The sequence below is a fragment of the Pelobates fuscus genome, chromosome 3 (genome assembly GCF_036172605.1).
Source record: "Pelobates fuscus isolate aPelFus1 chromosome 3, aPelFus1.pri, whole genome shotgun sequence".
In the NCBI taxonomy this organism is placed as follows: domain Eukaryota; kingdom Metazoa; phylum Chordata; class Amphibia; order Anura; family Pelobatidae; genus Pelobates; species Pelobates fuscus.
In genome coordinates, this window is record NC_086319.1 from 178,908,958 (window position 1) to 178,922,729 (window position 13,772).

At 41.1% G+C, this 13,772-nt stretch overlaps 1 protein-coding gene across 1 annotated transcript in view; it reads right to left on the reverse strand.

Annotated features, from left to right (window-relative positions):
* The window catches only part of BLTP3B (bridge-like lipid transfer protein family member 3B), a 176,019-nt gene that overhangs the window by 102,228 nt on the left and 60,019 nt on the right, over positions 1–13,772 (reverse strand). The window contains exons 6-9 of the mRNA XM_063447767.1: positions 12,114–12,254; positions 4,254–4,424; positions 2,700–2,880; positions 357–440 (exon numbers count right to left, since the gene is read on the reverse strand). Coding sequence (XP_063303837.1) covers positions 357–440; positions 2,700–2,880; positions 4,254–4,424; positions 12,114–12,254 — 577 coding nt within the window. The remainder of the gene's footprint in view (positions 1–356; positions 441–2,699; positions 2,881–4,253; positions 4,425–12,113; positions 12,255–13,772) is intronic.

The following is a 13,772-nucleotide window of genomic DNA, read 5'->3' on the forward strand; positions in this document are numbered from 1 at the left end:
ATATTCTCTCTGCTTTTGTTACTTTATCAGTCAGTGGTAACAACATCTGATGGGAACAGGCATCATTACAAAACCAAACAAAAAAATAAAGACATTGAATCCTAGTACCATAATCATTTCAATAAATTGAAGTACTTCAGATGCCTACAGTGCCATTTTAAACAGACTATTTCTATTCTTTATATACTTCTGAATTTTCTCAACATTTAGGCCTGCCCATTTTTATCCCAATAGGAGATGCAGAGAGAGAGAGGTTCTGTAATTTTCCAAGAATGGACAGGTCACGTGGGTAAGAATCCATACAAAATACTATTTAATAATTCACTGGAGTTTAACAAGATTTACTCTGCTGATACCTGCTCGGTGATAAGGATAGTAATCCACTGTAAGCATGCTGAAAGACAATTGCATGGCACCTCCAGTAATCCTCCTGTTACATGCTGAAAAACAAATTAAAACATTGTTACTTCCCATCAAAACATTTGTAAAACATCATGTTCATTTCTCTATGCCTATAATACACAGCATTTACATTTCACATGGTGGATTACCACAAGATAGTACAAGCCAGAGAAAATAGTGAAACATAAAAGTATTATTCAAATAAATAAAAATTTGAAAAACTTGCTCAGTTTAGTGCATCTGCTGTAAAGGCACTCAGCGTTACAGACTGATTCCCAACAGATCGACCTGGTCCTTGTATTCTTTCTTGGTGTTTATTACCATTTAGTAGGGTAATGATAACATCTATAACATCTATTAACAAAGACCTTATTGAAAATAAATAAATAAAATCATTACAATGCTTTGGTGATCCGTACTGACCTGCTTATTGCACAACTTTACCTCCTTCATAGGACACAACGTTTCTCTATCTCACCCTTTCGGCTTTTATTCTCTTCTTTTAACTCAGTCCAAAACATCTGGAGTGCCAAAGATTGCCTTACCCTGCTCTAGGGCATTGCAATCATGTTTTACACCAGAATCAGTAACACTAAAAGGTTTTTGCTTTACTGTAACCGAGTTCACCTTAATACACTTTTGCACTACCAACAAACGTTTTCTAAATTAAATGTTTGTGTATGTTTTGAAAGGTTTCATTACCTCTTCTTGTTCACACAAAACTCTATTTGACTACGTCTATAACCCTATGGGCCCCTGGGTGACAACCCCATCAAGGACAAAATAAACAAAGAACCCTGCACACGGATACCGTGTAAACGCTCCGACCATCCACAGTGGAGGTACTCCGTGTCAGGCAGACATCGCTGGACCCACCAATAAAGTCTTTAAAAGGAATAAACACAGGCAACACTACAGTTGTAAGGATGGTATATTTATTGATAGGTAAACCACCCATACAAAGTGCAACGTTTCAGCTCAGCAGAGCCTTAATCATGCACGATTAAGGCTCCGCTGAGCCGAAACGTCGCACTTTCTATGGGTGGTTTACCTATCAATAAATATACCATCCTTACAACTGTAGTGTTGCCTGTGTTTATTCCTTTTGAGAGCTCCATCAAGGACAGTTGTTACTCTTTATGTCGATAGCCCTTCGCCAGCTATCATTTATGGTAAAACGTGGATTTTTTTTAGATGTAAAGTGATCAGGTGAGGATTGGCCAAAGGTAATCTGGCACATAATTTTTTTATTTTCTTCCATGATCAATGAAATTACATAAAAATTTTACACTGTGGTAGAGAATGTATCGCCTCCTATAACAGCACTAAGCACTATTTATCGCCTCCTATCACAGCACTAAGCACTGCTGATGCTGAAAGTCAGGGATAGGGAATTTATCCCTATTTTATTGGAATGTCTCCCATCCAGATTCCATCTGTCATTCAGGTCTCACCCTTATAAGTTTTTTCAACTAACTTAAACAAACAATATTAGTGTTAAAAAAATTTATTATAATATAATATATATTGAAGTGATACTGTTAAATGCAGCTAAAGCACAGATTCCACTAAATTGGAGGCTCCCCGTGATTTCCGACCGGGATCCAGACAGTAGGAACACTGGAGCTAAAGAATACTTGATATCCTATGATCACTAAACTCAGGAAATTGTTTCCCAATTATAGTTTCCTCTTGATTGCATTGTGAGATTCTCCTGAATTTATCTCCCCTGTGTGTGAAGTCAGTTATTTATTACATTTGTACGGTATACAAATCACGGTCATCTGAGATTTACTGCATATGTTGTTCACATGCAGTGAGACGTTGCATTAACTAAAAAATACATGTATGAAGCTACTTTGTATGCCAATAGAAGCTGGGGTGCATCTATTATTAGTATACAGACTAGGTTCATTCTAATTTTTGTTCCATAAAAGAAGCTACTCACCTGCTGCACAGGCTCTCCCATTGAAAGCTATGAAAAAGCTGATATGGGTTACATAGCACTTGTATGGCTTGCACATACACAGTGTAAGATCTTGCATGGGCAGGAGACCCAGCTTACCTCTGCGAAATCAGAGAATGGAGGAGTGAGCATATACCTGAAACTTGCTGCAGCTACAATGAACAGAATGAGGGAAGACAGGGACAGAGGAACTTCTTGCACCAAAGTCTATGCAAAATCATAGGTGGTTATGGTGCTTGAAGTGCCCCTTTGATGCAGCATGACAGTTGGTGCATTTAAGAAAAGTAAATCAATGATCCAAAATATCTTGAAGAGCACCGTAATTTTTCACCTCTTTCTGTTGAGTGAATGTCGTCACATATGTGCAGATCCAAGTGGGAGATGACCAAATGATATGAGGTTTCCTTGACATCAAAGTCTCTGAACAGCTTTATAATGGCATGATTTTGTTCTGTTGTTGCAGTAGATTGCTGAGTTTTTACCTGCTGCATGCTTGGAGGAGGAGTGGAGCCCTGTAGAGGAGCAAAAACAAAATATGAAAGATTTCCTCCTAATCACTTTTCCATAAATCACAATCTGCAGGTTCCTCACTGATCACAGGAAAGTATATATATATATATATATATATATATATATATATATATATATATATATATATATATATATATATATACACACACACACAGCCAATAATAACAGGTACAGCATGTCCCAACTTATATTGGGACATAAAAACTATTTTCAATTTAAAGGGATCCTATTGGCACCAGAACAACTTCAGCTAAATGAAGCGGTTATGGTGCCAGTAGGTCCCTGGTGCCTGCTTACCTTTAGGGGTTAAACCTCTCCAGCGGCATTTAGCTCAAACAGTAACCTCTGACGTCAACAGACAAAGGTGGTGCTGATTAGCCGAGTGCATCTGCTGACACTCTAAACCTTCTCAAATAAGTAACTGAAGGGGTTTTAACCCCTTCAGTAACATGGGATGGGGGATGGGAGGGAGAGGGGCAATGCAGGGTCCTGTAGTGCAGGGAAAACTGATATGTTTTCCTGTCACTGGAGAGTACCTTTAACACCACATCCATGTGCCAAGTCCAACTTTCTTCATGATTATAAATATTTTTATAAGGGCTGAATGAATCCCATAAATTTTAAACATTTGTCTGCAAAGTCATGTATACACATATTTGCATCCCTTGCTTCAAATAGATTTCATATTGTTATTTTTTTATTCAAAAAGTGCTTAGAAATTAAGTGGTGGGCAGCTGTCCATAAAATGTCCATTTTATTGCCTTCCATAAGAATTTTGTTGCACACTTTTTAATTGGGAACAGGCCTCAATTAAACCATATATACACGAGCAAATCTTTTCAGGTCAAACATCCATCCAACCTATCACTGGCACCTTAGTAATAATGTCCAAAAAGGACTTGAAATTGACAAGAATTTGAAATTGTCCTTCTAAAAACCTGGTGCCCCCCTCCCCCTCCACAGGAGCAGTGACTATAACACAGAGTTGGCCACTGGGATGGCAGCTTGCCAGCAAGTCAACCAGCCATTTCCAGAGAGCTGTGAAAGACCAGCATGCACGGAGCACTATAGCACCATCAAGCTTCTTTTATTACATTCTTTGGTTCTCCAGGGAAGCGAGACACAGGAGAAATAACGGAGATTGGATTTTAAGGCATACTAGAGATTATGGATAGGATAAATAGCTAGATCACAGAATACACATGTAATAACAAACAATAACAATAGCCTAGATCACAAATATACAGAGTCAATTTGGATTGGATTAAACGGTTATAGCTGAGATATGTAAAGCTTTTTATTAATGTCTTTTTAACGGTCTGATTCACATCCTTATTGTCTTCTCTCTTCTTACCTGGGTGGAATCGGATACCATGCTCTTCCTTTGTTCTGTGGATTTTTCAATCACTTCGCTTAGAGACTTTGCATACTGAACCATGGCCTTTAACTGAGAGTCTGTCAGCACCCATAATAGATCATCCAGCATTAAAATCAACTTCGAGGCGACCACATTGCAGTCCTTGAGCTGGAATAAACACATTAATGTTACAGACAGATATAGGTTTCACCAGGAATATACAGAGAAAGTGGGGATTACAAGGTACAAATAGCTACCCACAGTACAAACTGATGCAGAAAGGGTATAAAAATGATATATTGAAATATATTTTCCTGCCATGAGATCCCACTGATAATAGAAAGCTCTGAAGGTTCCAATTATAAGAAGCAACATGGTAACCGTAATAGTACATTATTTAGTTCGGTTTTAAATATTTTACTACATCCCATTGAATATGTCTTTACTATTAAATCGAATCTGTAAGGGTAACAGTTTATAAGGAATAAAGTCATTGCCATGTATTGGTTTATGTTGGTTATTAGTTCCAGAATTGATGGTTAACACAAGTTTAATTGAAATCTCCAGAGAGTTAACAAATGTGTATTACTATCAATTTATACTAATAATACGCGACTTATTAGCCACAAAAAAAAAACTTTGAAAAATAACCAAAACAAAAAAAGAAAAAACAGCTGGAATGAGAGGTTTCCAAATTCAGCATTTTTTGTCTTAAGTCTGCAATTCGGTTATCAGTTCTCCACAATGACTAGTTTTAATGAATAATTAAATAGGTTAAAATTCTGAACTATTACACCCACCTATTGTTTAAATAATTAGGTTTATAGCATCACATTTTATTTATTTAACTATTTAGTCATTGTATTAGCTTGGATTCATTTTAATAATGTTGGTTTAACTTTATAGGTGGTTCTATAAAATTGTCTCATTATTATAAAATCCCCATATCTTGCAAAGCTCTGCTATTAAAAAGGCAAGGGAACACACGATCTCAGAATTAACCGACAAAATAGGGAACCTGACGCATGTGCACAAACGAACACTAGACAGCACACTCTTGAGAGAATTCACAATAGCGCGAGAGTAATCACAGGTCCTGCGACAATCAATCATACTCTAGAGCTCTTCAACACACAAAATCATTTTTCCATGCGGAAGGAGATAAATGCGGCAAGCTGCTTGCAAGAATGATGAATAAAAACGCTCCACAACGTATAATGCGCAAATGCGTAATGCCTCAGGTCAACTTTGCCACATGCCAGACCAGATAGCCACAGCAGTGAAACGATTTGATACGGACCTATATGCGCTTACAGACGAATACAATGCGCATCAGGTCCTATCTCACTAAATACGCGAGAATCAAGATTCCTGCGGACGCAACCGAGGCAATAGGGACACCTCTGACGGAGGGGGAACTGGCCTTCGCTATCAAAAACTCAAAGAAAGGCAGAAATCCGGGCCCGGACGGCCTTCCCCTCAAATACTATAAAACCTTCACGACCACCCTATTCCCTCAATTTACATAGAAACATAGAATGTGATGGCAGATAAGAACCATTTGACCCATCTAGTCTGCCCAATTTTTTAAAATACTTTCACTAGTCCCTTATCTTATAGTTAGGATAGCCTTATGCATATCACACACATCACTGTGTTAACCTTTTACCACTTCAGCTGGAAGGCTATTCCATGCATCCACTACCCTCTCAGTAAAGAAATACTTCCTGATATTATTTGTAAACCTTTGCCCCTCTAATTTAAGACTATGTCCTCTTCTTGTGGTAGTTTTTCTTCATTTTTTTTATTTTTTTTGTTTACTATTGGTAACAGTGTTTTATTGAAGATACAAGTCACTAAATTGTATACATTGAATTAACATGGGGACACAAATTGACACATTTGGTCACAAAGTTTCCTAAACGGTCCCTATAATATCCCTAAGGCCATATCGCCAGGTGCTCCAACAAGATGGAAATTGTCTCTTTTTTGCTATTTGAAAATATTAGAAAGTAAACGTTTTTGCAGCAGTTGTACAGGTGAAGATTAGACCTGTTTTGCAGTCATACATTTATTTTACACGCAGTATCCAGAAGACATTATAGTTACAACATAATGCCTAAATATACAAATTTAGGAAGATCAACACCTCTCTGGGATCCAAATCATTTAAATAACTCTTCTAAAAGTTTTTTGTTTGTTTTTTTGTTAATCTTTCTTTTATTAAGGCATATTTGTGGGGTACAGAATAAAGAGTGGGAAATGCATAAGTGTTTTACAAAGTAGGATCAAAACAGTGCTAACAGTGGTCACATACATTTCCAGAACATTAATGCCTCATTTTATATTTTTATGTGTCGATGAACGATAGCGTATTGTCAACAGGCTAAGGTGAAAGTCAATGAGTCAAGCGTGGTTCATGCAGTGTGTCTGCGAGGAATAGTTAAAGATTGCTCAAACAGTATTTGCCGTGTGCACAATATAACAGATTAATCAAGCTATGTGCTAAACAACTAGATGTTGTACAGGCTGAATTATTGTGTCTAAAACGGTGAGGCGCATTAGGGTATCAGGTTTGTGTCATTAAGCATGTATGCCTGCTCAAATATGTTAAAGGTAGGTGTCATAGCTGTGAGGTGCAAAACTAAACAGGCAGTAGATGCAGACATGTAAGCATGAACTACAATAAGAGTTCTGAGTTCACTCGCTTATGCTATAAAAGCACCCCGACACCCCAGTGGCAGGCCGCCAGGCACCTGTACTCCAAGGAGGGATGTTATGCAGGTTCTGTGCCCCCAGTGAGTCCAGAGCGGTTTCATTCCATCGTTGCTGCCTTGGGTCGTAACTTGGGTGCTGAAGGCTTGTGAGTCCCCCTGTGATGTGGAGCACTCTTCCGCCGCTTTCTTCTGGCTGTTTGGTGCCTCTTCTCTGCGGTCCGGCTGGTAAGTGTCGATGTGCCGTTGTGGAGGCAGTGCCGGCCAGATCCTCGGCACGGAGTTAGGGTGTGCACTCTGCGCTAGTCGTCTGGGCAGGCCCGAGGGGTCGATTGCTGGGTCTAGGTTGATGGGTCTGTGCCTCGCTGGTCAGCAGGCAACCGCTCCCGCCTTTTTGTCGAGGGTGGGCTCCAGGCCTTGGTAGCGCTTGTCCGGCGGTTGCTGAGGCTGTGGGTTAGTGGTTACTGGGTTGTTTCATGCAGGCGTTCAGTGCCTGCGTAGAATTCAGGAGGGTAACATCCCCTTGGAGGCCTGAAGTGCTCGTGTGAGCCAGCAGGGTCGCGGTGCCACCATCTGAGATGTGGTCTGGGCTGCGTGTTGGGGACCTGATGGGGCCTAGCTGGGGCCATAGGGTGCAGGCCGGGATCACCCTCACCGGCCCAGAGGGGGGGGCAGGGCCCGGTCCGCCCAGCCAAGGGAGTCTGGCTGGATAGCATCAGGCAGGATAGTGGGCGGCGGCCGTCCTCCTCACTCACCGCCTGAGTAGGCCTCATCCAGAGGGGGCAATGCGTACCCCCCTGGGGGACTAAAACAGCAGCTGCAAGCCTCTCTCCGGGTCCATTGTCTCCATAGGTGCCGGTCCACCGCGGTAGGTCGACAAGTGGATCCAATAGGTCCATATTTTGAGATTAATTAAGCAAGGTTTGCTGGAGCTGTTGTGCCGTGCGACGGGCCAGCTCGGCGGCCAGGCCCCGGCCCTCAGTTTTTCTTCTTTTAAATACAGTCTCCTCCTTTACTGTGTGGATTCCCTTTATGTATTTAAATGTTTCTATCATATCCCCCCTGTCTCGTCTTTCCTCCAAGCTATACATGTTAAGTTCCTTTAACCTTTCCTTGTAAGTTTTATCCTGCAATCCATGAACCAGTTTAGTAGCCCTTCTCTGAACTCTCTCTCTAAAGTATCAATATCCTTCTGGAGATACGGTCTTCAGTACCAAGTACAATACTCCAAGTGAGGTCTCACTAGTGTTCTGTACAATGGCACGAGCACTTCCTTCTTTCTACTGCTAATGCCTCTCCCTATACAACCAAGCACTCTGTTAGCATTTCCTGCTGCTCTATTACATGGTCTGCCTACCTTTAAGTCATCAGAAATAATCACCCCTAAATCCCTTTCCTCAGATGTTGAGGTTAGAACTCTATCAAATATTCTGTACTCTGCCCTTGGGTTTTTACGTCCAAGATGCATTATCTTGCACTTATCCACATTAAATGTCAGTTGCCCCAACTCTGACCATTTTTCTAGTTTACCTAAATCATTTGACATTTGGCGTATCCCTCCTGAAACATCAACCATATGTTACTGTTACATATCTTCGTATCATCAGCAAAAAGATATACCTTACCATCAAGACCTTCTGCAATATCCCTAATACAAATATTAAAGAGAATGGGTCCAAGTACAGATCCCTGAGGTACCCCACTGGTGACAAGCCCATGCTTTAAATACTCCATTGACTACAACCCTCTGTTGCCTGTCACTCAGCCACTGCCTTACCCATTCAACAATATTGGAATCCAAACTTAAAGATTGCAGTTTATTGATAAGCCTTCTATGTGCAACAGTGTCAAAAGCCTTACTGAAATCTAGGTAAGCAGTGTCTACTGCACCACCCTGATCTATTATTTTAGTTATCCAATCAAAAAAATCAATAAGATGAGTTTGGCATGATCCCCATCCAATTCACATCAGGAAGATTAAAGTCACCCATGATGACAACTTCCCCCTTCATTGTCATTTTAGCGATTTCCTCAACTAATAGATTATTTAACTCTTCTATTTGTCCTGGGGGCCTATACTGTCTTATTACCAAATTCTAACGTAACCGGCTTTTAACTCTAACGGAGGAAATATGATTCCCAAGCAGACGATGGCGGTCAACATTATTCTATTGCCAAAAGAGGGTGGGGATGCAGAGCGATGTACGGGTCATTGGCCGATCTCAATGCTTAACTGTGACCTACAACGGTCTGCCAAGATACTGGCAATGAGGCTGGGACTACAACTACCAGGCTTGATCTAATTTGATCAAGTAGGAGTCGTCCCCCATAGGGAAGCCAGGGACAATACGGTACGAGCCCTGTCACTGATCCATCAAGAGCAACGTGCCTCGGAGAGCCTTCTCTTCTCTACGGACGCAGAGAAGGCCTTTGACAGGGTGGTATGGGACAACCTCTTCGCGGTCCTGGAACACATAGGCCTGGGTAATCCTATGCGTCAATGGATAGAGTCCCTTTACTCATCCCCCACGGCCAGAGTGTGCGTAAACGGGGTCTACATGACGTGTTCCCGGTCAGAAACGGAACAAGGCAGAGTTGCCCCCTGTCGCCGCTGCTCTTCATCCTGGCCCTCGAACCATTCTTACAGGTAGTTAGGGACAACACGGATATTACGGGGTAGTGGTAGGGGCAGACCATCACAAAAAGTCACAGCGTATGCGGATGATCTGCTCTTCTTTGTCACCAAACCAGAAATCTCTCTCCCAAACATTATGGCGGAGTTTAAGAGATATGGCCAAATCGCAAACCTAAAGATCAATTATGCCAAATCCTCCATCCTCAACATTGGCACCCCCAGGGGAGGGCGGACCAGATCCGACAAAGCTTCCCCTTTCAATGGCAGGACCCCGCTATTAAATACCTGAGTGAGGCTTACGGCTGACCTGACCAAACTATACCAAACAAACTTTGACCAAATGTTAGGGGTTATACAGAAGAACCTAGCAGAATGGTCTATGCCCCACTTTTTGCGGCTCGGTAGGATGGTTATAGCCAAAATGAACATCCTACCACGGATCCCAGTACCGTTCTGGGAAAAAATAGCCTCCATAGTGGCCCTATTCACAGATAGCATGCCACCCTTTCCGGCCAGCCCCCTATCTTCTACACCACACAACATCCCCCACATCCAGCTACAAACACTCCCTGACCATTTGCATCCTTAACATTGCAAAGCATATAATACCCTTGTACTGGAAAAAGGACACGGCCCCACCACTGACCCTTTGGTATACCAAAATGGAAGAGTTATGGGTTATGGAAGAGCTGTGGTACTCAGCCCAAGACCAAGCACAGACGCACACGGACATATGGGCACCTTGGCTGGTGCGTGTGGTCACCAAGGAGTTCCGGACCAGTTATCTGGGGGAGGGGACCCAGATTGCCACGGCCGGAGGGACCTGACGATCCCCAGTAGGAGACACCGGAAGGCGGGTGAGCTGATCCGCACCCGCTTTAATACAAAATTCTCTCCTTGCCCTACCTCGCATTCCCGCTTCACCTTCTTCTCTTAATTCCTCTTCTTCGCTGGGCCTGTGCCCTGAGGCTCGGAGTGTGGGCCAGAGAGTGACCACACCAAGGCGCACCCGCCTGCCTAACACGTAAGGAAGACGCCCAACCGGGAGCTGAGCAGCTGGTGTCACACCGTTTTACCTTACAGGATGCAGTTGCTTGCAATACTGGATATTGAAACACAGTTGCACGCACCTTTTTGAAATTTTAATGGACCTGCGAGTCCTCAGCTTTTTTCCCTAACTGAAAATAAAAGCAACCACCTTTAACCCCTTAAGGACCAAACTTTTGGAATAAAAGGGAATCATGACATGTCACACATGTCCTGTGTCCTTAAGGGGTTAAGTGAACGTGAATTTACAAACTTTAGAAAGTGTGACTGAGACCCGTAAGTTCAGTTTGTTACAGTGTTTATTTTATACTGTTAGTTGGATATCCTACATCCTACCTCTATTAGCAATGTATGTAACACAACATTGAACCCAGCTGAGTTATTATAAGGAGGTATTATCCTATTACAATGTGATGCAAGATCCAAGTGTTTGCAATGTAAGGGACCTGCGTGTCACAAAGTGACGCCGATTGTTTGGAGACCTGTGAGTCCCACCAATGCATATCAGATACAAGGTTTAATTTTGAAAAATAAAAATAAACATACAAAGAATAAAATAAAATCCCCATATAACATAAGAAGAACCGGACATCCACATAACGTGAAGATAATCGCCAAGTTCTCCTTGCAATAGAGATATTCAATCTATACTTTATGCCAGAACCCCCAGTGTACAGTTTAAAAGCTATACTTACCTGAGCATTGCAACTATGCTCAGTCTCCCACACTGCCCAAACACATGCAGAATCTCGCAATTTGCAGCACGTAAGTACATGCTAAGAATTGTGGGATGCCAACACAAACTGCTCTTCATCTCCATAATTGTTGTATTTACACCTATGCCACTGTTAACGTGTAATAGCATTTACTCTTTGACGCTTGGGGGTTTATTCACAGGTTAAGTGTTCCTTAAACCCGGGTTCTTAATAAACTGATTACGGGATTTTTGTCAGCACTACAGGAGAAAACACGCAAAAAAAATAAAAACAGGACACTGTGTAATACCTTATATTTAATTTGAATCCCTTCTCCAACTCCTCCTCCTTATTCTAAAATAATTAATGCAATCCTCAATAGGCATTTTCTTTACTATGCTAACACTTACAAGAATATTGCGTGTACATACACAATGAGAATGAATGAGAATTAGAATTAGGATTGGAGGAGAGGATTAAATAGTCAGTTTAAATTTTACACGTGAGAAATGCAAACACATTTGCTAAAACCTTACAAACTGTAAAATGCCAACACAGGTAAAATAAATGGAAAAAAAAATAAAAATACAGCAAAACTAATAGACATAACATGTTTAAACATCACTGCCATAACATGTCAGTGCTATAATAAAAAAATTAGAAATAAAGAAAATTTGTAACAGTAATAAACAGCTTCTGCGGCAGATGGTTAAGCAGTTGCACATATTTTAAAGAACCCAGAAAGAAAAATGAAAATGATACTCACCCTCCTCTTTAATGTGATTCTAATTTTGGACTGATTAGTAATTAATCGGACAGGCGCGCTCATTATTTCATGCTCACTGCTCTGAATGGCATCCGCCTCTATGCGGATCATCTGCCAGTTTATTTCTTTGAATGTCAAAACCTGCAAATAATTGAAAGAAGAATTAAAAGATATAATTTTGTGAATAAATATGAACCACAGAAGTGGAAAAGTGATTAAATTAGTTATTTACTTATTTCTAACCAGTAGGCAGTATCCCACAATAAGTAGTTATTCAGTGGGTAAAATGTAACGGACACTTCTGTGCACGATCTATAAATGTAGCCTCAAGCTTTGATCAATTTATATCATGCCCTTTTTGCAAACCCCATTTCAGGGTACATCGTGGCAGACTCTGACCCGCATCACCTGACTTCCTGCTACTGTAACCATTGAGCATTCATAGTAATGTAATCTGTCTTCTTCACCACTTATACAATGCCAGTTTTCTAAATTATTTATATTGGAAATGCTTTCTAGTACATACATACATACATACATATATGTTTTATTTATTTTTAAAGGAACATTCTAGTATGCAGCAGTGGTTATGGTGCTAGACGTGCACTGTCACCCCCCACCACCCCTTGTAAGTAGACAAACCTATTTGCAAACTGTTGCATTTATGTTGCCTTGTGTATATGTGGCATTACACATGAGCAAGCTATTTAAGCAGCCAACAAAATCCATTACCCTGTGTGCTCGATACACAGTCCATGACTGGGGAGAGAATTGGCTAATAAGCATGGAGGTTTATAGAGGCAAAACATATTTGTGCAACGGTATGAGAGACTAACTCTCATATTTATTATGCCTGCTTATAGATAACAATATTGCTCTGCACATGGTTTATATGTATACACAAACAGAAATGTTACTTAAAAATGGGCTGATGAAAGTACATTTTAGCAGTTTTGTCTATCCTTTCGTTAAACACATCTATAATTGCCTGTAATTCTAGACCATAGATGGCAATCCCTGACATGTAGATATTTGTTAACAACTATTTCAATGAGGCTCAGTCAGCATATAATTCACAAACATCTATGAGTAGTTATAAAAAACAAACAAACATGCATATAATCCCTAAACGCAATCCACATCAATTTAGCCAAACATAAATGTCAGATTTCGTGTCACATAAGGACATCATGAGATTTACTACTAAAACCAACTTGATATCACAATGTAGAGATGCTATATAGTATGCTTTAAAGGACCACTCTAGGCACCCAGACCACTTCAGCTTAATGAAGTGGTCTGGGTGCCAGGTCCAGCTAGGGTTAACTAATTGTTTTATAAACATAGCAGTTTCAGAGAAACTGCTATGTTTATCAATTAGTTAAGCCTTCCCCCTAATCCTCTAGTGGCTGTCTCACTGACAGCCGCTAGAGGCGCTTGCGTGATTCTCACTGTGAAAATCACAGTGAGAGCACGCAAGCGTCCATAGGAAAGCATTATGAATGCTTTCCTATGTGACCGGCTGAATGCGCGCGCAGCTCTTGCCGAGCGTGCGCATTCAGCCGACGGGGAGGAACGGAGGCGGAGAGGAGGAGGAGAGCTCCCCGCCCAGCGCTGGAAAAAGGTAAGTTTAACCCCTTTTCCCCTTTCCAGAGCCGG